The sequence below is a fragment of the Haematobia irritans genome, chromosome 3, assembly GCF_050003625.1.
Source record: "Haematobia irritans isolate KBUSLIRL chromosome 3, ASM5000362v1, whole genome shotgun sequence".
Taxonomy (NCBI): Eukaryota; Metazoa; Arthropoda; class Insecta; order Diptera; family Muscidae; genus Haematobia; species Haematobia irritans.
The window spans coordinates 47,162,821-47,188,957 of NC_134399.1; the positions used below are offsets into that span (position 1 = coordinate 47,162,821).

Here is a 26,137-nt window from a genome sequence, read left to right on the forward strand (position 1 = left end):
AAGGTAGCAGATATTTTCAAGCACATACAACTGTCAAAGTTCGCAATGAAATATCTGGTTTGGCAAGCCATCTGTACCTGTGGCTTGAAAAGCAGCATTTTCATAGCTTCCGGGTCTGTAAACCAAGAAATGTACGTAGTGTTTGAATAAACGTCTGCTGCCTTTCCTGAAGAAACACGGTTGTTCCGTACTGTTTTGGACGGATTTGGCATATTGCCAGTACGGTAAAAAGGCCATGGAGTAGTACGCCGCCAACAACGTGCAGGTGGTTCCCAAGGACAAGAACCCTCCCAACACGCCAGAGCTCCGCCCAATTGAGAAATACTGGGCTATTGTCAAGCGGAACCTAAAGAAGACCAAAAAAAAAACTGCTAAGGACGAGCAGCAGTTCAAGGCAAACTGGCTTTCTGCGGCGAAGAAGGTGGACAAGGTGGCTGTACAAAATCTGATGGCAGGTGTCAAGCGTGAGGCCCGGCAATTCGGATTTGGAAAAGCGAAAGCCTAACTGAATATTTTTCCTGAATTTTATACTAATTGAACTTGAAAAAGAAATTTAATTTGATTTTTTAAATAAACGATTTCACCGATTTACACGCGTTTTCCCTTGACCAAATTTTGACCGTATCACCCTTTAATGTCCATCCGTGCTTGATATTAAATGGACTGACAACTCTGAATGTTGATCCAGGTATACTTAGGCTGTTAGACGAACTTCTAATGAAGAGACGTATTTCAGCCACACTAGGACAAGCAAACATACAAAGGTATATGAACAGAGGCACTCCCCAAGGAGGAGTTCTATCACCTCTTCTTTGGAATGTTGCTATAAATAACCTGCTGGTTACCCTAGAAAAAGAAAGGATAAAAGTGGTGGCATACGCAGATGATGTGGCTCTAGCAGTCAGGGATTCCCATCCACAATCAGAGATATTATTCAGAGGGCCCTCCGGATAAATAAATCCTGCAAAGACAGAACTAGCCATGTACTGCAAAGATCGCAGAACTCCCACGGTTAGGCCCATTTCCTTAGGGGGTATTGAAATTCCCTTTAGTGAGTGTGCAAAATACCTTGGCGTTATTTTGGACAGGCAGCTGAACTTTAAGCTTAATATTGAAGAACGGGCGAGAAAAGCAACGGTAACTTTGTACTCGTGCAAAAAGGCAATAGGAAAAAAGTGGGGACTAAAACCAAAAATTGTGCATTGTCTATACACGGCAGTGGTTAGACCTATAATTCTATATGGTGTTGTAGTCTGGTGGCCGGCACTTCACCAGCCTCCAAGTTTAGTCAAAGTTCAGCGTATGGCGTGCTTGTGTATCTCAGGCGCATTCAGCAAGACAGGAACAAATTCCCTTAATATCATGCTACATCTATTGCCTTTAGACATTTTGGCCAAACAGTCAGCTGCAAAGTTACGGTCACAGTTCAGTCCTCAAAATAATGCCAGATGTGCCTAACATAGTGGATTACACTTTGGCGAGTCCACTTTTCGACAAAAAGTTTGAGACTCTAATCCCCAACAGTGAGGCGTTGTGCACACAGACCCCGGGGAATAAAGAATATATAGATTTCTACACTGATGAATCTAATGATCTGGAACTTCGAATAGCGATAAGATTACCTAATCACTGTAGTGTTTTTCAGGCAGAAATATTAGCAATAAGAGAGGTGGCGAATTGGCTGAAAAGTAATGTTCCAAAAATGTGGGCATTAATATATACTCAGACAGTCAACCTGCAATAAAATCCTTGGACTCTGTGTTCATCAACTCGAAAACGGCCATCGACTGCCGCAAATCTCAATGAGATGGCTGAGCAGTACAATATTCACCTAATGTGGGTGCCTGGCCATAGGAACATACCGGGGAACTGCGAAGCGGATGAGTTGGCAAGGCTACCTTACATATTCCAGGGGAACTAGAATCTGTTGGTATGCCCCTGGCTACTTGCAAGCTCACGCTGCGTGAGAAGGCTGTATATGATGTTATGGCCCCATTTAAACTTAAACCGCACACTAGATATGCTAGTGTTCTCGAGAAGTCAGATATCACTCCTGATATCTGCTGTAACGGGTCGCTGCCTGATAGGCGATTTTGCAAAAACTATAGGCGCGAAGTATAATGACTATTGTATGAGCTGTCATGATGCGGAGGAAAAGGAATCAATTAAACACCTCTTGTGTGAGTGTTCTGCATTTTGTGTAAAGCGCAAGCAACTTTTAGGAGCATATAGCTTCAGATTCCTGGCGGATCTGGAAAACGTTAAATTAAGCAGTCTGCTAATGTTTTTGGAACAATCTGGTTGGTTCAACAAAGAAAAATAATCAAGAAGGTTCAGCGGTTAAAACTAGAAGTGCCCATATGTAATAGGTACTTTTAGTTAATGTGGTATCACAATGGACTGAATAGTCTAAGTGAGCCTGAATCTTAATCGGGCTGCCACTTTAACCTAATCTAACCTAACCTACAACTTGAGTTAGTTTTTCGAACCGTTTATCTATGAACATAGCTACGAGGGCAGTTCTGTATAGTGTTGTAAATTTTGATTACTTTTGACTACTCGTTACTTTTGAATTGAGTACTCGTTACTTAAAAAAAAAATTAAAAACGACATTGTGGGCACTTTTTAATAATATCTTCCTCTTTTTTAAATTTAAAAACAGTATAGAAAAGCAAATTACATTATCCAGTTTTATTCTAGTGTTATAAAATGTGGTGTTGTATATAAAGGGTGATTCTTTTAAGGTTAGGATTTTCATGCATTAGTATTTGACAGATCACGTGGGATTTCAGACATGGTGTCAAAGAGAAAGATGCTCAGTATGCTTTGACATTTCATCATGAATAGACTTACTAACGAGCAACGCTTGCAAATCATTGAATTTTATTACCAAAATCAGTGGCAGAAAATCCGCTTTTTTATCGACAAATTTTGTTCAGCGATGAGGCTCATTTCTGGTTGAATGGCTACGTAAATAAGCAAAATTGCCGCATTTGGAGTGAAGAGCAACCAGAAGCCGTTCAAGAACTGCCCATGCATCCCGAAAAATGCACTGTTTGGTGTGGTTTGTACGCTGGTGGAATCATTGGACCGTATTTTTTCAAAGATGCTGTTGGACGCAACGTTACGGTGAATGGCGATCGCTATCGTTCGATGCTAACAAACTTTTTGTTGCCAAAAATGGAAGAACTGAACTTGGTTGACATGTGGTTTCAACAAGATGGCGCTACATGCCACACAGCTCGCGATTCTATGGCCATTTTGAGGGAAAACTTCGGAGAACAATTCATCTCAAGAAATGGACCGGTAAGTTGGCCACCAAGATCATGCGATTTGACGCCTTTAGACTATTTTTTGTGGGGCTACGTCAAGTCTAAAGTCTACAGAAATAAGCCAGCAACTATTCCAGCTTTGGAAGACAACACTTCCGAAGAAATTCGGGCTATTCCGGCCGAAATGCTCGAAAAAGTTGCCCAAAATTGGACTTTCCGAATGGACCACCTAAGACGCAGCCGCGGTCAACATTTAAATGAAATTATCTTCAAAAAGTAAATGTCATGGACCAATCTAACGTTTCAAATAAAGAACCGATGAGATTTTGCAAATTTTATGCGTTTTTTTTAAAAAAAAGGTATCAAGCTCTTAACAAATCACCCTTTATATGGGTCTCGTTAGAAAAAGATTTTCACCAATCATTCAAATTTTTAGAGCCAATTTCGTATTCACTATTTAGTATTTTTTCGTCAGGGTATATATAAATTGTGTATTACTGATGCTTGCAATTTGCAAACTTTTTAAATCCACCATTGACAGTGGATGAAAATATTTAGCGATCATTTTTATCGTGAGACCCAATGTTGAAATTTTCCAAGGGTTTTTGAATAAGCTTGGAGAAGGTTTCTCTGAAAACAATTGGATTGAACCAGCTGAAGTCAACGACATTATTATTCATACTATTCGCATGAGACGTGATCCATGTGATGCTTTAAATTATAGCTCCCACCGACACCCAATGCAAATTTTTTCAAATGCAAACGTTTTTAAGAAATCAGATAAATTTTTCACTTTCTTCAAAGGTGAAGCCATATATCCTTTCCCTGTTATTTTAACTGATAAAACAATTTTCGAAAACTTCAATTAATATTTTCCAAGAAGTCAAGAATTTTACTTCCAAACCGCCAACTTACTTACCGTCAGAAGAAAAAAACTGGCATTGAAGATATTGAGTACTCTTTTACTAGTAACGAGTACTCAAAAAATTAGTCAGTAACGAGTACTTGTAATCAAATACTCGTTACTTTCCCAACACTCGTACGGTAACTTCTTAGCCTACCACAAAAAGCGCGGTATAAACAGAAAAAAGTTAAGTGTTTTGGAAACTTCCATCTCTGTTATGAACACATGTTAAATTTTGTTTCGATCTTGCAACTCCTTCATATAGAAACAGGTGCTCAAAAAAGACGCATCAATTTTTGCACAATGGAAAAATTAGAAATGCGTGCTGTTATTAAATATTTACATAAAAAAGGTTTATCGGGACAAGAAATTCATAATGATATGGTGAATGTGTTAGGTGAAAATGCTCCTTCATATGCAACAGTGGACGTCCAAAAACAGCAACAACAACAGAAATTGTAGCCGAAATGCATGATATGGTATTAAATGATCGACGAATAAAAGTGCGTGAAATTGCTAATATCATGGGCATTTCAAATGATCGAGTCCATTTAATTTTCCATGAAGAACTACAGATGAAAAAGCTCTCTGCAAGATGGGTGCCGCATTTATTAACAGTCGATCAAAAACGCATAAGAATGAACATTTCTCAAGCTTGTTTGGATTGTTTTAAGCGAAATAAAATTGATTTTAATCGTCGTTTCATATGAGACATGTATTCATGATGAGACATGGACCCACCACTATACTCGAGAGACAAAAGAACGAACCAAACAATAGACTGAAGCTGGAGGAAGTGCCCCAAAGTAGGCAAAAACAATTCAATCGGCTGGTAAGGTTATGGTAACGGTTTTTTGGGACTTCAAAGGTATTTTATTGATTGACTATCTGCTAAAGGGTAAAACAATAAATTCAGAGTACTATTGCAACCTTTTGGATCAATTAAATGTACAAATTCGAGAAAAACGTCCTTCAACACAAAAAAATAATTTTTCATCAAGACAACGCACCAGCGCACAAGAGTGCTTTAACAATGGCTAAAATCGACGAATTGAATGCCCACAGCTTGAAGAATAAAATGGATGAATTTCGTATAATGTTTGAAGCCTCGGACGTGGACTTTGTTTGTATTTCTGAGACATGGCTGAATTCAGATCTTAACGCCCATTTGGTATCACTTAAGGGATACCGGGTTTTTAGAGCTGACAGAGGGAGACGTGGGGGAGGTGTTGCCATTTATGTCAGTCATGGCATTAAATATAGATTTATTAGTAGTTCTATGGAGAGGGATAATGTCGAGTATATATTTCTTGAGGTGACGAATGGTTACTCCAATTTACTGGTTGGATGTGTGTATAGGCCAAACAATAATGTACCCTTAGAGGATTTTATGACGACTCTTGACTCACTTACTGTTCGCTATGAGAATATAGTTATTGCTGGGGATTTTAATAATAATGCCCTCATTGATTTCAGATTTGTCGATGCTATGCTATCATTAGGACCCTTTTCGGTTAATAATACTACACCCACACATTATACTTCCACTAACGCGACTTTACTGGACCTTTTTTTTTGTTAATGATTTATCGAATATACTTTTGTATGATCAACTCTCAGTACCTTGCTTTTCAAGTCATGACCTTATTTTCTTGACATATGACTATCGACTGGATGTCAGGAAACATTCTGTCAAGTTTCGTGGTTTTAAGAATATTAATTACGATCTTCTGAATGTTGAGTTCGAGTGCATTGACTGGAGTTTGATTTATGGTATGGCGTCTATCGATGACCAACTGAGTTATCTTGAGGAAAATATAGTTAGGCTTTACGATATAGCGGTGCCATTGAGGAGTAAGACTATATGCCCTAGAAATCGTCCTTGGTTTACGCATCAGGTTGCAAATGCCTTAAGAGTGAGGGATGTTGTCTACAGGAGGTGGAAGAGGTATAGAACTCCTGAATTACGCGGTGAGTACTGTGATGCAAGGAGGAAGGCTCATGACGATATAAAGAAGGCTAAGTCTGAGTACTATATGTCTAAATTTGGTGATGCCGTTGGATCAAGGCGAATATGGGCCTTGGTACGCGAGCTTGATGTCGGTAGAAAGGATAGTTATGTGGATGATGGATCAATTGATGTTGACGATATTAACGCGAAGTTTTTGGACATTCCCATGCGGGACGCTGATTCCTCATTCTATGATACGATACACCCAGCTTATTTGCGGCATCTCGGAGAGAGAGGTTAGGGTTTCGCTTGAAACTACCGGCAACTCTCTTTGTCGTCTCAGCGGCTTCCGATTTTCGATTTCCCCCCGATCCAGGCTTCCTGGCTGTCGATAAACGTTCCCCAAACACTTTAATTACAATTGTAACGGTTGATTTGGCAACTTTTAGCGATTTTGCCAGCTTTGCGTGCGAGTAGCTCGGATTTTCGCGATGCGCGAGCAAAATTTGGATATGCTGCTCTTCTTACTTGGACGGCATTTTGACAACTGAAGAGTGAATTCCAAAATCAAAATAGGAGCAACATTCTACACACACACACCTTCAAAATGAGGGGTATTCAGGTTTTTTAAATGCAAAATTGAAAGAAATACGTCAAGTTTATATTGACCAAATTTTGACTGTATCACCCTTTAACATTTTTTTTACAGTCTAATGTTCTTGTTCTTCAAAAAATATTATTTTTTGGGGAGCTTAAACAAAACGCGTCTACACTGTTCTACGATCGCTGAAAGATCGGGTTGTTCTACGTTCGCAGTTTTCATGATCGGGTTGTATAACTCTTTGGTTTAAACTGATCATTTGAGGAATTAGTAACAAGCCTTTTATGAACTGATTCAAAGTTATTTATATGGGGGTAAATTTACACTTGTTATGATAACCCCATGTTAATTTTACCGGCCGTTTTACCAATAAACGGGACAGTTCTCTCCCTTAAACAACCAGTTTGGGAGCGCTTCGATGAACTGTGTTGTTGTTTATTAATTTTTGGGTAAATCATAAAATCAAACAATTTGCAATACCAAACCGATTGTGCTGAGAGTGGCACATCAAAAAAAAAACTGTATTGGCAGCTTAATAAACAATCCTATTCACCAGGTTTGACACAAAAAATTATTGAAAGTAAAAAATTTCCATCTAAAATAAATTATTTCATAACACTTAAACATTTTCCTCAAAAGCGAATGTTATTACATTTCCAGCAAACGAAACATTATTAAGGACTCTGCTAAGTTATTGCTCTCTTCACGGCGCTAGTGGCGGTGGTTTAGCATCTGTAAGAATGGAAATTGTTCTTCTTCTACAAGAACTACAGCAAGAGAAAACACAACAACAACTGTTGAGTCCTTTGCCATTCCCTACAACACTTCCGCTTTTAAGTGCATGCGTAGCGGGAAACAAAACCGTGATTGCGGACCCTATAAAATACTTACAGGTAAGAAAAAGAATAGCTTAACCTTAAATTTACACAGCTAGGGAGTCCAAAAAGGACCTCCTGATATTTTCGTTTATTTTTTATGATACTTGACGCTGCAAATATTAATTTATTGGTGGTAGATGTCGGATTCTTAGTTTCAGTGCATTGTATATACAGAAATAACATATTTTTTTTTCTGACGAGCGAAACGAACGAACAAACGTTATTTTTATCGTTGTTTTGGTTTCAGCTGAAAACCATGCGTTCACTAAACCCAAAGTAAATTACACTTGAACCTCCCGAAAAAAGATTTTCGATAGTAGACTTTGCCTAAATAAATTTTTATATGGATGATTTGACTATGGCAAAGGAAGAGTGTACAAAAATTTAGTGAGGCAAAGCCGACTATCGAAAACCTTTTTTCAGGAGGTTGAAGTGGACCTAATTTACTTTGGGTCTAGTAAATTAACCGAGTTTGTTATGGTAATTGATCGATAGTTTCGCTGCAAGTAAAGGATGCCGATGGGGAACGTGGTAATTCCGAAACGGGCGTCCACCCAAACATGTTGCAATCTAAAGGCCTTTACCCAAATGAATTTGACACACATATTTTTCCTCTGTTGGTGTACCTACTCTTGTAGTTTTGTCAACACATGGTTGCAAGCTGAAATCAAAACAATAATCTTCAATCATTATTGTTGTTTTGGTTTCAACCAACAATAACAAACAAAACAAACGATATTTGCTAAAAGTTATCATAAAAGGCCGGCATTAAGTTCGCACTATTACGCTAAAATATCAACTTTTTCACGGTCAGCAAGAAGAAACTAGAGGTGTGCACGTGACACGAAATTGTTGTGACTCACGGAAATTTTCGTGACTCACACGTAAATCGTGAGTCACGCTGATGGCAACGGCGTGAGTGTGCGTGATTAACAACCCAAATGTCATGGCGTGAGCGTGAATCACGAAAATAATTTCTTCGTGAGTGTGCGTGAGTAACGAAATTTGGAAAAATACGCTACCGAAAATAATCCCGCCCTCGAACATAAAACGCTTACGAGTGGAATTCATTTACAGTATTAGTGACACCTGGGAACTTAAGAGTTTAACAACGCTCACAATTTTAATCCTGCTCATGTTTTCAGACACGTCCCTAAGGTAAATTGCTCATGTGCAGTGGTCAGAGTTTGAGAAAGAAGAAAAAAAGTGTACATGTTAAATTTTCTGATATATAAGTACTCATCATTTTTTGTGTGTGCTAATTGTTCAAAGAGCAAGAAGTAAAAAGTCTATTTAACTGTACAAAGTTCTATTTCAGTGACTAGATTTGTGTTTTATTTGCTATAAAATACAAATTTATTAAAAAAAAACTATTCCCAATTTTTAAACAAGTTTTTTAAAACCAAACTTCATCAAAATGGCCGATGTTGCTGTAGAAAAGAACGAAACTTCCGTTGTCAAGAAAGTAGCAGCTGAAGAAGTCGATGCCGCTAAAGTAGCCGAAAAAGAGGTAGCCGACAAAAAAGAAGCTGCTGCGGACAAAAAAGAGGGTGAAGAAGCAACTACCACTGAAAATGGTGAAGCAGCTGAAAACACAAGCGAAAAAACCAAGGAGAATGGTGATAGCGAAGCTGCTGCCACTGAAACTGATGGTGCTGCTGCCGCTGAAGCCGATAAAACTGTCGCTACTGAAGAATCTGCGCGAGCTGCAACTGAAGAAAAAGAGAATAGTGTAGAAGAATCTGCTGAAGCAAATGGTGATTCTACAGACTCCGCTCCCGCTGAAGCCGTTAAAAGGAAAGTCACTGAAGGTGATGCCAAAACAGACGACGCTGCCGAAGTGACACCCGAAAAGAATGCTAAGCTAGAAGAAACTTCAAAAGAGGAAGTTCAGAATGGTGCGGAGGCCTCTGAAGTAGCGGCTTAATCTCTTCATTAACCACACTTCCCACATAACAACCTACCCTCTACTATATATAATATATATTAAAAATTAACACACAAAAACTAATTCTAATAATTTACTTACATTACATTAACATAAAAAATGAAAAACTTAAAAAATCCTACAAAAAATCACAAAAAGCAAAGAAAAACCTCTGTAAACTACCTACAAAACAAAACGCCAACAAACACAATTGAATGATGTGGTGAAAAAAATTGACCACCCTCTACCCAATTAAAATTAAAAGCAAAATTTTAAGACATTTCAAAAAAATTTTATAGACATTTAAAACGAAAAAACAAAACATTTTTAAATACACATTTCTTTTTTACAAGTATAAAATAAACACTTTTTTTATAAACTCGTCTCCAGAACTTGTTACAAAGTTTTGACCACTTTTAAAAAATATTTCAACCACGAAAGTATTCAAGCATCTCTTTTTACAAATCATTTCCCATGCCAAACAATTCTTCTCATAATGAAACATTTGGAGAAGTTTGCTGCTAGCTACTCTTCTTTTGTGATGAAATATAGTTTTATTGGTTGAATCCTCGTTAGATCCAGAAGAAAAAAATCAAGAATTGTCGTGCGCGTAAATGTATAATTTTAAGTTTGTCCAGCGCCCCTCTCGCCCGCAAGTAAGAATTTCTCTTTAAGTTTATTTTGACATTCTCACACATAAAATGACCACTATGTGGTTTAGGGTATAATTAACATTTCTTTACCAATTTCATTTCTTACCAATTAATTAATTTATTGTTGATAACACTCACAAAAACAACATACGTTCCAAACAAATTTTGCAGAAGCGCATATATTATTGGATACTGCCGATACATTCTTATGTTTGTTTTATGTGAACATATTATATGTTTGGAAGCATCTTGAGCCCAAAAATATATGCGTGGAAGAATTTTCTCCCAAAGAAGATTGTGCCCATTAGCTTTCGCATGGATGGAGAATCGAACCGAGGACCATACAATTTGTAAGCCAACACGATATCCACTGGGCTACGTAGCTGTCATGGTCATCAATAGACAATTATCGTTATAAGTTATATTTATATAGCATAATCCGCGGCGCCCACGAGTTGATGCAAACAAAACATTATTTAACAGAAACATAAATTTGTTTGCCCCGTGGAGCATGTCCGCCTTGCAGGCAAAGGGTCGTGGGTTCAATCCTTGCTCCGACCGAACACCAAAACTGTTTTTGATATGAAAGTCTGAAATTTTGGAAGGAGTTCAAAAACTCTAACAAAAGAAGAACGTGGAGTCGAGTATAAACATACATAAATAATTTTATAATATACACATAAATTTATTAAGGCGTGAACAGTTTTTTAGTAGCATTTAAAACCATTTTAAATGCATTCAAACCTTATCGTGTTTAGAAATACAAATAGATATGAATATATATTAACGAATAATTTATTACTTAATTTCATTTTTACCTTTAAGGCCGGTATTAAATTGGCATTATCGCTCTAAAACGCCCATGTTTTCAATTTTACTTTTCTTTAATAATTCATTTTAAAGAAAATAAACTTTTTCATTTTTAATTTTGGATCATTCCCCACCAAATTATAATACAATTTCCCAAAAAAAGTTATAACATTATTCTGCTTTTAGAGATTCGAGTTTTGCCACTAAAATGAGAAATGATTTTAGCGGCAAAACTCAAACTTTTTATTTTTGAAAGTGGCCGTCAACTCCTCTTGGACTACTTATTAATAAGGAGGAACTAAACTTTGTTTTTATACATTGCACTGTTTCATTTTTCACTGTTTCCTCCTTTTTTCATTTTACTGTCCCAACTCTGAAAAGAGTATAGTGCCCTTTCGTTATTTTTTATAAATATCCCATTGTATATATTGTATATTTTCCACCGTTTTTTTTTTTTTTAATTTCCTTTGTCTGAATATTTTGACTTACTCGTCGTACGTTCCGATTTCCTTTGACGAACCAAGAAAAAATTATACCCATAATGCCAAAATGATAAACAAAACACATGTCCACACATACATAAAATGCTCTCAAGGCAAAAACACATGCTATTTTTTTCAAATGTCTATTCTCTTGGTTCCGAATGTCTTTTTTCTTTACTCCGAATACTCACTCTAATATTCAAATTAAATAATATTTAGACTTAATCATATTTTTGGCCTTATTAACATGCCAAGCGCATAGCCAAAACAAATGAACTCATAAAACAGTTTTCCAAAACAACATACAAGCAGTTTCACAGAAATTGGTCTCTTTTGATTCCCTCGCTGTGTTATGTTGATATCTTTCGTCAACCCTCCCGGTTTCCATCTCTATTTCTTTCTCTCCCTCTCTCTGAATAAAATATCACAACATATATATGTTTACTCGAAATTTGTAAATTTATATATGTTTACATTCATACATATTATTTTTATGAAACATTCATGCCTCAAACATAATATATTCTAACATATTAACATATGTGTCCCAAACAATTAGTGCTAATGTAGGGACATTACATGTTTTCATTTAAATATATTGTGCTTAAATAATTGTGCCCGAATCACATTTTGTTTATATCGGAACATATGAAAAACATATTTTTCTAACAGTGTTCTATATCTCTTAATACTATGTTTTGAATGCCTCGTATCAAATCGATTATGTTATTTTTAGCGCAAACCCATAGTTGTATACTGTATGTCCACATACACGCAAAGAAAAAAAAACGTTTGGAAAACGTGTACCGAAAACGTTTTTCTTTTATTAGAGTTTTTTTTTGTCACAAAAAAATCGTTTGTTACGAAATTCGTATTTTTTCAATAAAAATTATTTTTAAACCAAAAACACAGTCCATTTCGTTCATATCAAACACTATTATTTCATAAGACACTCTTTACAGTTTTAATATAACAGGTTGGCTGATAAGTCCTCGGTCTACCAAAGAAAAACACATTTTTTTGTCAAAATTCGTTTTTATTATTCAACATAGTTCCCTTCAAGAGCGGTTCAACGATTATAACGACCTTCCAATTTTTTGATACCATTTTTGTAGTAATCCTTCGGTTTTGCCTCAAAATAGACCTCAGTTTCGGCGATCACCTCTTCATTGCAGCCAAATTTTTTCCCTGCGAGCATCCTTTTGAGATCTGAGAACAAGAAAAAGTCGCTGGGGGCCAGATCTGGAGAATACGGTGGGTGGGGAAGCAATTCGAAGCCCAATTCCTGTATTTTTGCCATCGTTCTCAATGACTTGTGCCACGGTGCGTTGTCTTGGTGGCACAACACTTTTTTCTTCTTCATATGGGGCCGTTTTGCCGCGATTTCGACCTTCAAACGCTCCAATAACGCCATATAATAGTCACTGTTGATGGTTTTTCCCTTCCCAAGATAATCTATAAAAATTATTCCATGCGCATCCCAAAAAACAGAGGTCATTACTTTGCCAGCGGACTTTTGAGTCCACGCTTCGGAGACGGTTCACCGGGTGTATAACGAGTTAACAGCTGCAAACACCGCTCAGAATCGTCAACACGTTGTTGTTTTTGGTCAAATGTGAGCTCGCGCGGCACAGAGCTTCCGCATATCCAAATATTAATGAATGATATGATCAACACGTTCCTTTGATATCTTTAAGGCCTCTGCTATCTCGATCAACTTCATTTTACGGTCATTCAAAATTATTTTGTGGATTTTTTTGATGTTTTCGTCGGTAACCACCTCTTTCGGGCGTCCACTGCGTTCACCATCCTCCGTGCTCATTTCACCACGCTTGAATTTTGCATACCAATCAATTATTGTTGATTTCCCTGGGGTAGAGTCCGGAAACTCATTATCAAGCCAACTTTTTGCTTCCACCGTATTTTTTCGCTTTAGAAAACAGTACTTTATCAAAACACGAAATTCCTTTTTTCCATTTTTTCACAATAACAAAAGTTGCTTCACAAAAGACGCTCTATCTCACAAACTAATTGACTTACAGACGTCAAATTTTGACACGAATCATTTGAAGGTTGGTACTATATACATTTAATACTAGCGACGCCATCTATGTGTCAGACCGGGGACTTATCAGCCAACCGTATGTAATCGTTTTGGAATCTTCCGAACATATTTAGAATATATGTACAGGCATTAGTGTCCAACAATAATATCCTTATATTATATAAATGCAAATAAAATGATTTGAACATAAAAACAGAAATTAAATTAAATATTACAATTTGTTTGTTTGAGTTAAAAAGAAAACAGAAGCGAAAAAAAATAAATTGAATAAATAAATTAAATTAAAGTAATAAATTAATGAATGAATTAATATATAAAAGAGAAATGAATATAGAAATAGAAAAATAAAGATAAATTACAATTAATAAAAAAATAAATAAAACTGGTTTTAATTTACTATAGTTATTGTACATTTGAATAATGATAAACGTTTTTTAAATTGCATTGTGTTGCTTTTCAGTTGAATGTCGTGGGGTAATAAAGGGTGATTTGTTAAGAGCTTGATAACTTTTTAAAAAAAAAACGCATAAAATTTGCAAAATCTCATCGGTTCTTTATTTGAAACGTTAGATTGGTCCATGACATTTACTTTTTGAAGATAATTTCATTTAAATGTTGACCGCGGCTGCGTCTTAGGTGGTCCATTCGGAAAGTCCAATTTTGGGCAACTTTTTCGAGCATTTCGGCCGGAATAGCCCGAATTTCTTCGGAAATGTTGTCTTCCAAAGCTGGAATAGTTGCTGGCTTATTTCTGTAGACTTTAGACTTGACGTAGCCCCACAAAAAATAGTCTAAAGGCGTCAAATCGCATGATCTTGGTGGCCAACTTACCGGTCCATTTCTTGAGATGAATTGTTCTCCGAAGTTTTCCCTCAAAATGGCCATAGAATCGCGAGCTGTGTGGCATGTAGCGCCATCTTGTTGAAACCACATGTCAACCAAGTTCAGTTCTTCCATTTTTGGCAACAAAAAGTTTGTTAGCATCGAACGATAGCGATCGCCATTCACCGTAACGTTGCGTCCAACAGCATCTTTGAAAAAATACGGTCCAATGATTCCACCAGCGTACAAACCACACCAAACAGTGCATTTTTCGGGATGCATGGGCAGTTCTTGAACGGCTTCTGGTTGCTCTTCACTCCAAATGCGGCAATTTTGCTTATTTACGTAGCCATTCAACCAGAAATGAGCCTCATCGCTGAACAAAATTTGTCGATAAAAAAGCGGATTTTCTGCCAACTTTTCTAGGGCCCATTCACTGAAAATTCGACGTTGTGGCTCGTTAGTAAGTCTATTCATGATGAAATGTCAAAGCATACTGAGCATCTTTCTCTTTGACACCATGTCTGAAATCCCACGTGATCTGTCAAATACTAATGCATGAAAATCCTAACCTTAAAAGAATCACCCTTTATATTCCAGAGGCGTACTGCATTTATGTAGAAAAGCTAATCTGAAACATGACTTTGATACCGAATTGGAACAATAATGTTTCCCCTATTAGACCTAGCCAACCGTATCCTATCATATAAATAAAATGGTTCGTGTGAATAAATTATCCGATGGAGAAACAACATAAGCCTAAAATCAAGCAATCCGTCAAGATCCATCCCATATAAAAGCCTGCGGAACTGGGATACGAGGTCAAATCGCCCCAAACCATAAACGTACCTAATTATGTTATTGAATGCCAAATTCAGCTTACGTTTGCATGCCGCATCACAGCTAGCAAAAAGCTCACAGCCATACAATACAACTTGCATCACATAACTTTTTGCCAAAAGTATCCTTAAAGTGGCATCCATTGTGATACCACATTCAGCTAAAAGTACCTATTACATATGCACACAAACAATTTTTTCTCTGATTCAATCACCAAATTAATTGATCCAATTAATTTTTTAATTGAAATGTCTTCAATCACGAAAATGATAGTATCAATCACAGTTTTAATTGGGCATAGAAAAAATTCTTGATTAAAAAATTAATTGATTTTTTCAGCAAAATTCAATTAATTTTTTAATTGATTCAATTAAAAATTTAATTGATGTTGATTGCAAAACGCAATTAATTTATTAATTAAAAAAGGTAACTATTTTTAATTACTTAGTTAGATTGGCTTAGAGTTTTTATTTGGATTAACAAATGATTGTTTGAAATACATTTTTAATTAAAAAAGTAAAAAAAATCAGCACTTTTTTTAACTGAATTAGTCTTCCGAATTTGATTAAAAAGTTAATTGTATCAATTAATTTTTTAATTAAACATTTTAAAAATTTCAATCGTTGACTTAATTAACTTAATGTTTCTATCATGATTAAAAAGTTAATTGTATCAATTAATTTATTAATTGAAAAAATTTTCAACTTCAATTAACTTTTTAATTGGAAATATTTTGGTGATATTTTTTTCTGTGCAGTTACTATCGTTCGACTGAAGTGTAAACTCAGTTAATTTTTTGTTATAAATTTGATCGCTCTTTTCCTATACATAGATCTACACTCAAAAAGTTTACTTGGATCCAAAGATTTTGACCTTCCCTTAAGGATTTTGGTATTGATTCCGAGCCAAAGATGCGGCTTCTTTAAAATACAGAAATTTTTTAGCGACCTATCTGGCTTTAAATCTAGGACCAATAAAATTAAAATTAGGATACAGATCTCATTTATCAAATTTTCATTCTCTTTTTGCGCGGTTTATTAATAAAGGTACTCACGTACAAACAATTGCCAGTTTACAAATCCAAATTATAACGGATACTTCAAAGTAGAAAATGTTTTCTTAATTTCAAAAAAAAAAAAAAAACTTTAAACCAAAGACGCTAAATCCTCAAAATAAGTCTTAGGGAGCCACCGTGGTGCAATGGTTAGGTTAGGTTAGGTTAGGTGGCAGCCCGATGTATCAGGCTCACTTTGACTATTCAGTCCATTGTGGTACCACATTGGTAAACTTCTCTCTTATCACTGAGTGCTGTCCGATTCTATGTTAAGCTCAATGACAATGGACCTCCTTTTTATAGCCGAGTCCGAACGGCGTTCCACATTGCAGTGAAACCACTTAGAGAAGCTTTGTAACCCTCAGAAATGTCACCAGCATTACTGAGGTAGGATAATCCACCGCTGAAAAACTGTCGGTCGAATCAGGAATCGAACCCACGACCTTGTGTATGCAAGGCGGGCATGCTAACCATTGCACCACCGTGGTGCACCACCAAAAGTTTTTCAGCGGTGGATTATCCTACCTCAGTAATGCTGGTGACATTTCTGAGGGTTACAAAGCTTCTCTAAGTGGTTTCACTGCAATGTGGAACGCCGTTCGGACTCGGCTAACATGGAATCGGGCAGCACTCAGTGATAAGAGAGAAATTCACCAATGTGGTATCACAATGGACTGAATAGTCTAAGTGAGCCTGATACATCGGGCTGCCACCTAACCTAACCTAACCTAAGTCTTAGTCTATATTTGAAGCGTTTTAACTTAAATCTAAAGTTTCAATATTTCAATTAATTTAAGGGCAATTTCTTTAAATCAAAAATGTGTTTCTTTACTTTAAGAAATTTAGTCTTAGTTCAAAGGCAAGCGACTTTAACGGAGGGTCGCAAATTTACAAAATTTGTCCTAAATTTAATGAAAAAATTTTTGAAGCAAAGATTATAAACATTATTTTAATTAAAATTTCATTATTTTAAAGAAATTGTCCTTAATATTTTGTAAATTTCGCATCATAAAATTTAGGTTGCGTAATCTTTAATATCGCGTAAATATTTTTTTCAGTGTAGGGAACGAGGAATTTTCAATAGCTAGATAAAACTTTCGGCTTATATACACGCAGATAAGTAATATGACCACCTCCTAGGGCAATATGTTATTTTTGAACAGGGAACATGGAATATTTTTATCACAAAAATTTTGTTTACTCGCCAAACAAAAAAATTCTTGTCAAAATCAAATATATAATGTCGGAGAAAATAACATGGCTGTGAAAAACATTTATCATCAAGTATTGCAATCAGCTTTTCGGTTACACACAAAAAAATTTTTTTTTCTGATTGAATCACCAAATTAATTGATCCAATTAATTTTTTAATTGAAATGTCTTCAATCACGAAAATGATAGTATCAATCACAGTTTTAATTGGGCATAGAAAAAATTCTTGATTAAAAAATTAATTGATTTTTTTCAGCAAATTTCAATTAATTTTTTAATTGATTCAATTAAAAATTTAATTGATGTTGATTGCAAAACTCAAATAATTTATTAATTAAAAAAGGTAACTATTTTTAATTACTTTCTGAATTGGCTTAAAGTTTTTATTTGGATTATCAAATGATTGGTTGAAATACATTTTTCATTAAAAATTTAAAAAAATCAGCATTTTTTTAACTGAATTAGTCTTCCGAATTTGATTAAAAAGTTAATTGTATCAATTAATTTTTTAATTAAAAATTTTAAAATGTTCAATCATTGACTTAATTAACTTAATTTTCTATCATGATTAAAAAGTTAATTGTATCAATTAATTTATTAATTGAAAAAATTTTCAACTTCAATTAACTTTTTAATTGGAAATATTTTGGTGATATTTTTTTCTGTGTGGGCACTTCTAGTTTTAACCACTGAACCTTCTCTATTATTTTCTTTTGTTGAAACAACCAGATTGTTCCAAAAACATTAACAGACTGCTTACGTTAACGTTTTCCAGGTCCGCCAGTAATCTAAAGCTATATGCGCCTAAAATTTGCTTACGCCTTACACAAAATGCTGGACACTTACACAAGAGGTGTTTAATTGATTCCTTTTCCTCCGCATCATAACAGCTCATACAATAGTCATTATACTTCGCACCAATAAATTTTGCAAATTCGCCTATCAGGCAGCGATCCGTTATAGCAGATATCAGAAGAGATATCTGACGTCTTGAGAACACTAGCATATCTAGTGTGCGGTTCAAGTTTAAATGGGGCCATATTTGCTTGGTGTCGTTACAACCCTTGCAATTCTCCCATCGAACATTTGCCATCATGACGGCCTTCTCACGCAGTAAGAGATTGCAGGTTGCCAGAGACATACCAACAGATTCTAGTTCCCCTGGCACTCATACTAGGTGAATATTGTACTGCTCAGGCATCTCGTTGAGAGATTTGTGGCAGTCGATTGCCGTTTTCGAGTAAAGGATCACAGAGTCCAAGGATTTTATTGCAGGTTGACTGTCTGAGTATATATTAATGCCAACAATTTTTGGAACATTACTTCTCAGCCAATTCGCCACCTCTTTTATTGCTAATATTTCTTTTCGCTATTCGAAGTTCCAGGTCTTTAGAATATACTACGAAACCCACTTGTGCATCCGATTTGGAGCCATCAGTGTAGAAATCTATATGTCTTTCATTCCCCGGGGGTCTGTGTACACCACGCCTCACTGTTGGGGATTAGAGTCTCAAACTTTTTATCGAAAAGTGAACTCGCCAAAGCGTAATCCACTACGTTAGGTACATCTGGCATTATTTTGAGGACCGAACTGTGGCCGTGCATTTTTTCCGACCACAGCGATAGCTCGCGCAACCGCACATCCGTTGTTACAGCTGACTGTTTGGCCAAAATGTCTAAATGCAATAGATGCAGCATGATATTAAGGGAATCTCTTCCTGTCTTACTGAATGTCCCTGAGATACACAAGCACGCGATACGCTGAACTTTATCTAAACCTGTCGGTTGCTGAAGTGCCGGCCACCAGACTACAACACCATATAGCATTATAGGTCTAACCACTGCCGTATATAGCCAATGCACAATTTTCGGTTTTAGTCCCCACTTTTTTCCTATTGCCTTTTTGCACGAGTACAAAGCTACCGTAGCTTTCCTCGCCCTTTCTTCAATATTAAGCCTAAAGTTCAGCTTCCTGTCCAGAATAACGCCAAGGTATTTTGCACACTCACCAAAGGGAATTTCAATACCCCCTAAGGATATGTTTTGCGATCTTTGCAGTACATGACTAATTCTGTCTTGGCAGGATTTACTCCAAGACCATTCTCTTTCGCCTCTCTCTGATTGTGGATGGGAATTTTCCCCTGACTGCTAGGGCCACATCGTCTGCGTATGTCACCACTTTTATCTTTTCTTTTTCTAGGGAAACCAGAAGGTTGTTTACAGCAACATTCCAAAGAAGAGGTGATAGAACTCCTCATTGTATAAGTCTCCTCATTAGCAGTTCGTCTAGCAGCCTAAGTACACCTGGATCAACATTTAGAGTTGCCAGTCCATTTAATATCGAGCTCGGATGGACGTTATTGAATGCCCCCTCGATGTCTAGAAACGCTACGATTGTGTATTCATTGACAGATAGTGAGCTTTCGATAAAGCTGACTAGTTCATGCAAAGCGGTCTCAGTAGACCTGCCCTTCGAGTATGCGTGCTGTCGTTTCGAGAGCAAACTTGAATCGACGCTAGTTATAAGATAAATGTCTATCATCCTCTCCAGAGTCTTAAGTAGGAATGAGGATAAGCTGATTGGTCGGAAATCCTTCGCACTCGAGTGAGAGGCTTTTCCTGCTTTAGGTATGAAGACGACTTTTTTTTCCCTCCACTTTTCTGGAATATATGCTTAGTTTATACATCCTTTATATATCACCGTCAACCAAGGGATAATTCTGTCAGTCACTGCTTGTAACTCCGCCGGAGTCCGGGGGATTTGAATGACCCAAAGCTATTTAACGCTCTTTTTTCTAGATTCCGATACAAGTTCCTCGATAGGAAATGACCGCTGAGCCACTGTAGCACAGCCAGAACATGGTCCAAGCGTCTGATTTCCAGGAAAATGTGTGTCCAGTAGTACCGCATCGTCTCCTCACTGGACGTTGTCCAATTGTCCTCCGATGTTTTAATGAAACATGGAGCGGAGTTAGTGGATGCTAGTACCTTTCGTAGTCTGGAAGCATCGGACGTATTCTCAATACTGCTGCAGTAATCATTCCAAAAGTTATGCTGGGCCTTTCTCAGTTCTCGCTTGTATCCTTTCGGATTCTTCTTGTAAGCGTCCTAATCCTCAGGAGCTCTGGTGGACTTTGCTTTGTTAAAGAGCTTCCTGCAGGATTTCCTCATATTGCTTAACTCCGTAGACCACCATGGTGGTCGATTTTTCCCCCTTGGCTTCCCTCTAGGGATTGCAGCTTTCAGTGAGATGTTGAAGACCTTAGTAATCCGCTCAACTGCGGATTTTGCACAGTCTATGGTATTTCTGGTATCGTCATATTGAACGATTCCCTATACCTATTCCAATCAGCTTTCCTAAAATTTGGCGGAAATATGGTCTTTGAAGTACGAACAGCCAATCTGAAACTGATGTAGCGATGATCTGAGAAGCTAGTACCCTTATAGGCAAAGGCGTCAACATCTGTGTGGACCAAAGATTCCTGAGTCTGGCATAAATCTGACCACTAATATACGAGGGCGGTTCGGAAACATGATGCCAAGGTTCTTAGCCGACGTTACAATATTTATTCGTTGATCATTTATCTTAATTTGGGGGTCAATGTTAACCGTTATACTACGCCTGTGTATCATCAGGAATTTGAACTTACCAGGGTTAAGACATAGTCCATTCGCCTTTGCCCAATTGTGGACAATATCATGATCATCATTGAGCCTATCAATACATCAAACCATCTTGCAGTCTATAGGGCTTTGCCCTAATAAATTTGACAAACATTCTTTTCCTCCGTTGGTTAAGCTGCTCTTGTAGTTTAGTCAACACAATGGTTTTAAAGCTGAGATCAACACAACAAATATGATTGAAGTACAAACCAACAATAAAAAAACACGAACTATTTACATTCTTAAAGTTTTTAGGTTTTTAGATTTTTGAAAAAAGTCTAGACCATTTTAGGCGTTTTTTTCTTAAGATTTGGGGAGAAGAATCAAAAATCACCTGGCAACACTGCGTACAATACATATAAAAGTTATTGTTGTTACCATATGAGGGCAAAAAGAATCGAATTCCTCGATTCCTTCACTCTGTTTTCGAAAACAATTTGACTCGTTGTGTTTGATCCTAAGATTGAAGTTGTTTGATTGACCGTTTCATACAACACAAACGAGAACGAGTTATGGTTGTATTCGAACGTACAAAAATCGGTCCAAACGGTAACGAGTACAAATCTCTACCTTACTTGTTAGGCTTCGAGATATTCTCGAACACAAAAATATATGACCGATGCAATGCCCTAGTCTTTATTTTCAAAATGCATAGTGATGCGCATTCGAGACTTCTTGTTATTACGAAGTACATGGCGTACTCTAGTACATATGAATTTTTTTGGTGTATGGAATGTTAAAAATGTTGTCCAAAATGGTTGGGAAGACAGCTGTTTCGGAATTCCACATCCTCATCATTTCCCTTTATTGGACAATCTACTCATTTCAAGTATTAGACTATACGAGGGCAGTTCGGAAACTTCTTAGCCTAGCACAAAAAGCGCGGTATAAACAGAAGAAAGTTAAGTGTTTTGGAAACTTCCATCTCTGTTATGAACACATGTTAAATTTTGTTTCGACCTGGCAACTCCTTCATATAGAAACAGGTGTTCAAAAAAGACGCATCCGCAATTTTTTTACAATGGAAAAATTAGAAATGCGTGCTGTCATTAAATATTTACATAAAAAAGGTTTATCGGGACAAGAAATTCATAATGATATGGTGAATGTGTTAGGTGAAAGTGTTCCTTCATATGCAACAGTAAAAAATTGGGTTGCTGAGTTTAAACGTGCTCGTACAAGCATTGAAGATGAACCACGTAGTGGACGTCCAAAAACAGCAACAACAACAGAAATTGTAGCCAAAGTGCATGATATGGTATTAAATGATCGACGAATAAAAGTGCGTGAAATTGCTAATATCATGGGCATCTCAAATGATCGAGTCCATTTAATCTTGCATGAAGAACTACAGATGAAAAAGCTTTCTGCAAGATGGGTGCCGCATTTGTTAACAGTCGATCAATAACGCATAACATAAGAATGAACATTTCTCAAGCTTGTTTGGATCGTTTTAAGCGAAATAAAATTGATTTTAGGCGTCGTTCCACCACTATAATCCAGAGACAAAAGAACAATCCAAACAATGGAGGAAGCTGGAGGAAGTGCCCCAAAGAAGGCAAAAACAATGCAATCGATAAGGTTGTGGCAACGGTTTTTTGGGACTTCAAAGGTATTTTATTGATTGACTATCTGCAAAAGAGTAGACGGTAATTCTTTTTATTATAATATTTTTTATTCTATTTAATGTTATAAATTAAGTCAATTATTCAAAGAATTGTGTAGTTTTTGGATCATATATGGTCTAGCGACGTGACTCTTTATGAAATAAATAAAAGTGTAAAACAATAAATTCAGAGTACTATTGCAAACTTTTGGATCAATTAAATGTACAAATTCGAGAAAAACGTCCTGGCTTACAACACAAAAAAATAATTTTTCATCAAGACAACGCACCAGCGCACAAGAGTGTTTTAACAATGGCTAAAATCAACGAATTAAAGTGCGAGTTGCTTGACCACCCACCATATTTTCCTGATTTAGCTCCCAGTGACTGTCACTGGTTCCCAAATCTAAATCTAAATCTATGATACGGCAACCGTTGCTTTTGATAATCGCTTTGAGCTCATTGGAGTAGAGGAGATACATGTCCTGGAAAGTATCATGTCCATTAAATCTAACTCTATAGGTGCTGATGGTGTAGACCCTAGATTTATCAGGGTCATATTGCTTGAACTCCTCCCTTTATTACCTTCATATTTAATAGGATAATAACCAATAATCATTATCCAAGTAGGTGGAAGGTAGTACGGATAGTTCCTGTACCAAAGACAAGCGGAGATTACAGACCCGTAGCGATTCTGTCGTTTCTTTCAAAGGCTCTTGAGCGTGTGTTGCGGGATCAAATGTATGAGTACGTACAAATGCCTTGTTAACGGACTCACAGTCTGGATTTCGGAAGAAGAATAGTTGTATTACAGCCCTTGTTGACGTGTCGGAGGATATCAGGCGCTTTATGGATGAAAGGAAGTATGTGTTGTTAGTGCTTTTAGATCATTCTAAAGCATTTGACACCGTAGACCACGAGTTACTTTGTGCTAAATTGCACAATTTCTTTGGGTTTTCAATCACGTCAGCAAGATTAATTTCGTCATACCTCTCAGATAGGTATCAATATGTCAGAATTGTTCCGCAAGGTTCGATATTAGGACCCTTGCTCTTCTCCCTATACTCTAATGATCTACCTAAGCAGGTGAGACATTGTCGGATGCGAATGTATGCTGTTCAGTTATATATTGGGTGCGAACCGTCATCAATTGGTAGTTGTGAGGCTTTATTGAATGAGGATCTTGGGAGGATATCAATGTGGGCATCGGCCAATGGCCTTACTATTAACCCAGTAAAATCTAAGTGTTTGGTAATTAAAGAGCGAACAGTGAGGTCTAGAGTGAATCTTGACATAAGGATAGATAATCAGACGATTGGAATAGTGGAACGTGCCAGAAATCTTGGGGTAATGTTCAACAGCACTCTGACGTGGTCCGACCATATTACTGCTATGTGTAGGCGTGTATATTCAATACTTCGGACACTATGGCAATCGCGACGTTGTACTCCGTTAAGAATAAGGGTTATCTTAGCCAAATACTTAATTTAAGAGTCCTTGTTTTCTTGCATAGGGTGCATTTATTTCAACGCCTGCGTTTTTCGAGATTTAATAGAGGAAAACGATTAATTTTGCTTCGTCATAGCTGTTTGGTCTCTGAGTGGCAATTTTTTATTAACTACATCCGTCTGTGGAACTCACTTACTTATAATACCAAATGTATAAGTAACGCAGATGCCTTTAAGAAAAATCTCGTTTTTGAGTAATAATTAAACTAGTATCTTGATTCTATTTTTTCTACTCTATATTGTTTGCGAGTCAGTTCTAATTGTTAAAATGTGTTTTCGTTTTTATTTATACCTTTCCTTTATTTGTTATAAAATTTTCGCTTAATTTTTTTTCTCTTTTTCACTATTTTCAATTTTGATAGTCTTTATCCATTATCTGTTGATAAATTTAATTTTAATTGTTTTGTTATTTTCTCCTCTTTTTACAATTGTCGAAATTAAATTTTTTCTCCTCTGTTTATAGTTGCCAAACTTAAATTTTAATAGTGTTTATTTTTTCAGTCTATAATCAGTTTTTCAATACAATATATTAAGGTTATTTGCTTATAGATCTATTTTAATTAATTTTTTTTCATGAAACCTAATATTGTAATTACATAATATTTATTTAATTGTACGTTATGATTTTAAACTTCCCATGCTGAAATATGAGACTTTCGTGGTCTTGTGCATGGGAAAGCCAATAAAGAAAGAAAGAAAAAGAAAGAAAAAAGTACGAGTTGCTTGATCACCTAACTTATTCTCCTGATTTAGCTCCCAGTGTCTTTTACTTGTTCCCAAATCTAAAAAAATTCCTTGCTGGCAAGCGTTTTACCTCAAATGAAGATGCAATTACAGTTGTAAACCACTATTTTGAAGACCTTGAGGAAAACTATTTTAATCAAGGGATAGAATTGCTAGAAAAGCGTTGGACTAAGTGTATTGAAGTTTCAGGAGATTATATTGAAAAATAAAAATATTTTTGAAAAACTATTATCTTTCATTGATAGGCTAAGAAGTTTCCGAACCGCCATCGTATTGCTAAAGGGTTCTTCTAATGCCAGAGAACAGTTTTAAAACCACCACACCAGCATATTGCAATTGATTTTCTAGAGATTTTAATGCCATGTAATGGCATCCGATGGTCATTTGCTGCCCGTTTTCATTGTTTTTGTTTGTTGTGTTTTTCAATCTTTATACCCACCACCATAAAATGGTGACGGGGGTATAATAAGTTTGTCATTCAGTTTGTAACACATCGAAATATCGATTTCCGACTATATAAAGTATACATATTCTTGATCAGGGAGAAATTCTAAGACGATATAAGCATGTCCGTCTGTCTGTTGTAATCACGCTACAGCCTTTAATAATGGCGCTATCGTTCTGAAATTTGGCACAGATTCGTCTTTTGGTTGCAGGCAGGTCAAGTTCGAAGATGGTCTATGCGGTCCACGTTTTGATATAGTCCCCATATAAACCGACATCTATTTTAGGACCATCAAAAAGTGTACCGAAAATGGTGCCTATCAGTCCATGGGTTGGTATTGCCCCCATATGGACCGATTTTGCTTCTTGGTCGTCTAGAAAGTGTATTTTCTATCCGATTTGCCTAGAATTGGAAATCTAGAGGTATTCTAGGACCATAAAGAGGTGTGCCGAAAATGGTGAGTACCGGTCCATGTTTTGATATAGCCACCATATAGACCGATCTCTCGTTTTTCTTCTTGGTCTTCTAGAATCCGTAATTTTTACCCAATTTGCCTCAAATCGGAAATCTAGATGTATTCTAGGAAAATAAAGATGTTTGCACAGAACCACAAAGTTGATATGTCGCCCGTAGAACAACTTAGATTTTCTTTATATTTTTACCCGTTCAAACATTGCCTTTTTAAAAACCCAACGACCGA

General features: G+C 36.5%; 2 protein-coding genes across 2 annotated transcripts in view; both read left to right on the forward strand.

The window, feature by feature from the left end:
• The window catches only part of Rbcn-3A (rabconnectin-3 alpha), a 668,488-nt gene that overhangs the window by 280,154 nt on the left and 362,197 nt on the right, over positions 1-26,137 (forward strand). Inside the window, exon 9 of the mRNA XM_075299033.1 lies at positions 7,389-7,621. Within this exon, the coding sequence (XP_075155148.1) occupies positions 7,389-7,621 (233 nt within the window). The remainder of the gene's footprint in view (positions 1-7,388; positions 7,622-26,137) is intronic.
• LOC142230076 (uncharacterized) lies at positions 8,859-9,865 on the forward strand. The gene has a single exon (XM_075300704.1). The coding sequence runs from the start codon at positions 9,024-9,026 to the stop codon at positions 9,531-9,533; it is 510 nt and encodes a 169-aa protein (XP_075156819.1). The 5' UTR covers positions 8,859-9,023; the 3' UTR covers positions 9,534-9,865.

Bases quoted from the DNA above. Each gene is read 5' to 3' on its own strand.
- LOC142230076 (XM_075300704.1), top strand. From the start codon at position 9,024: ATGGCCGATGTTGCTGTAGAAAAGAACGAAACTTCCGTTGTCAAGAAA.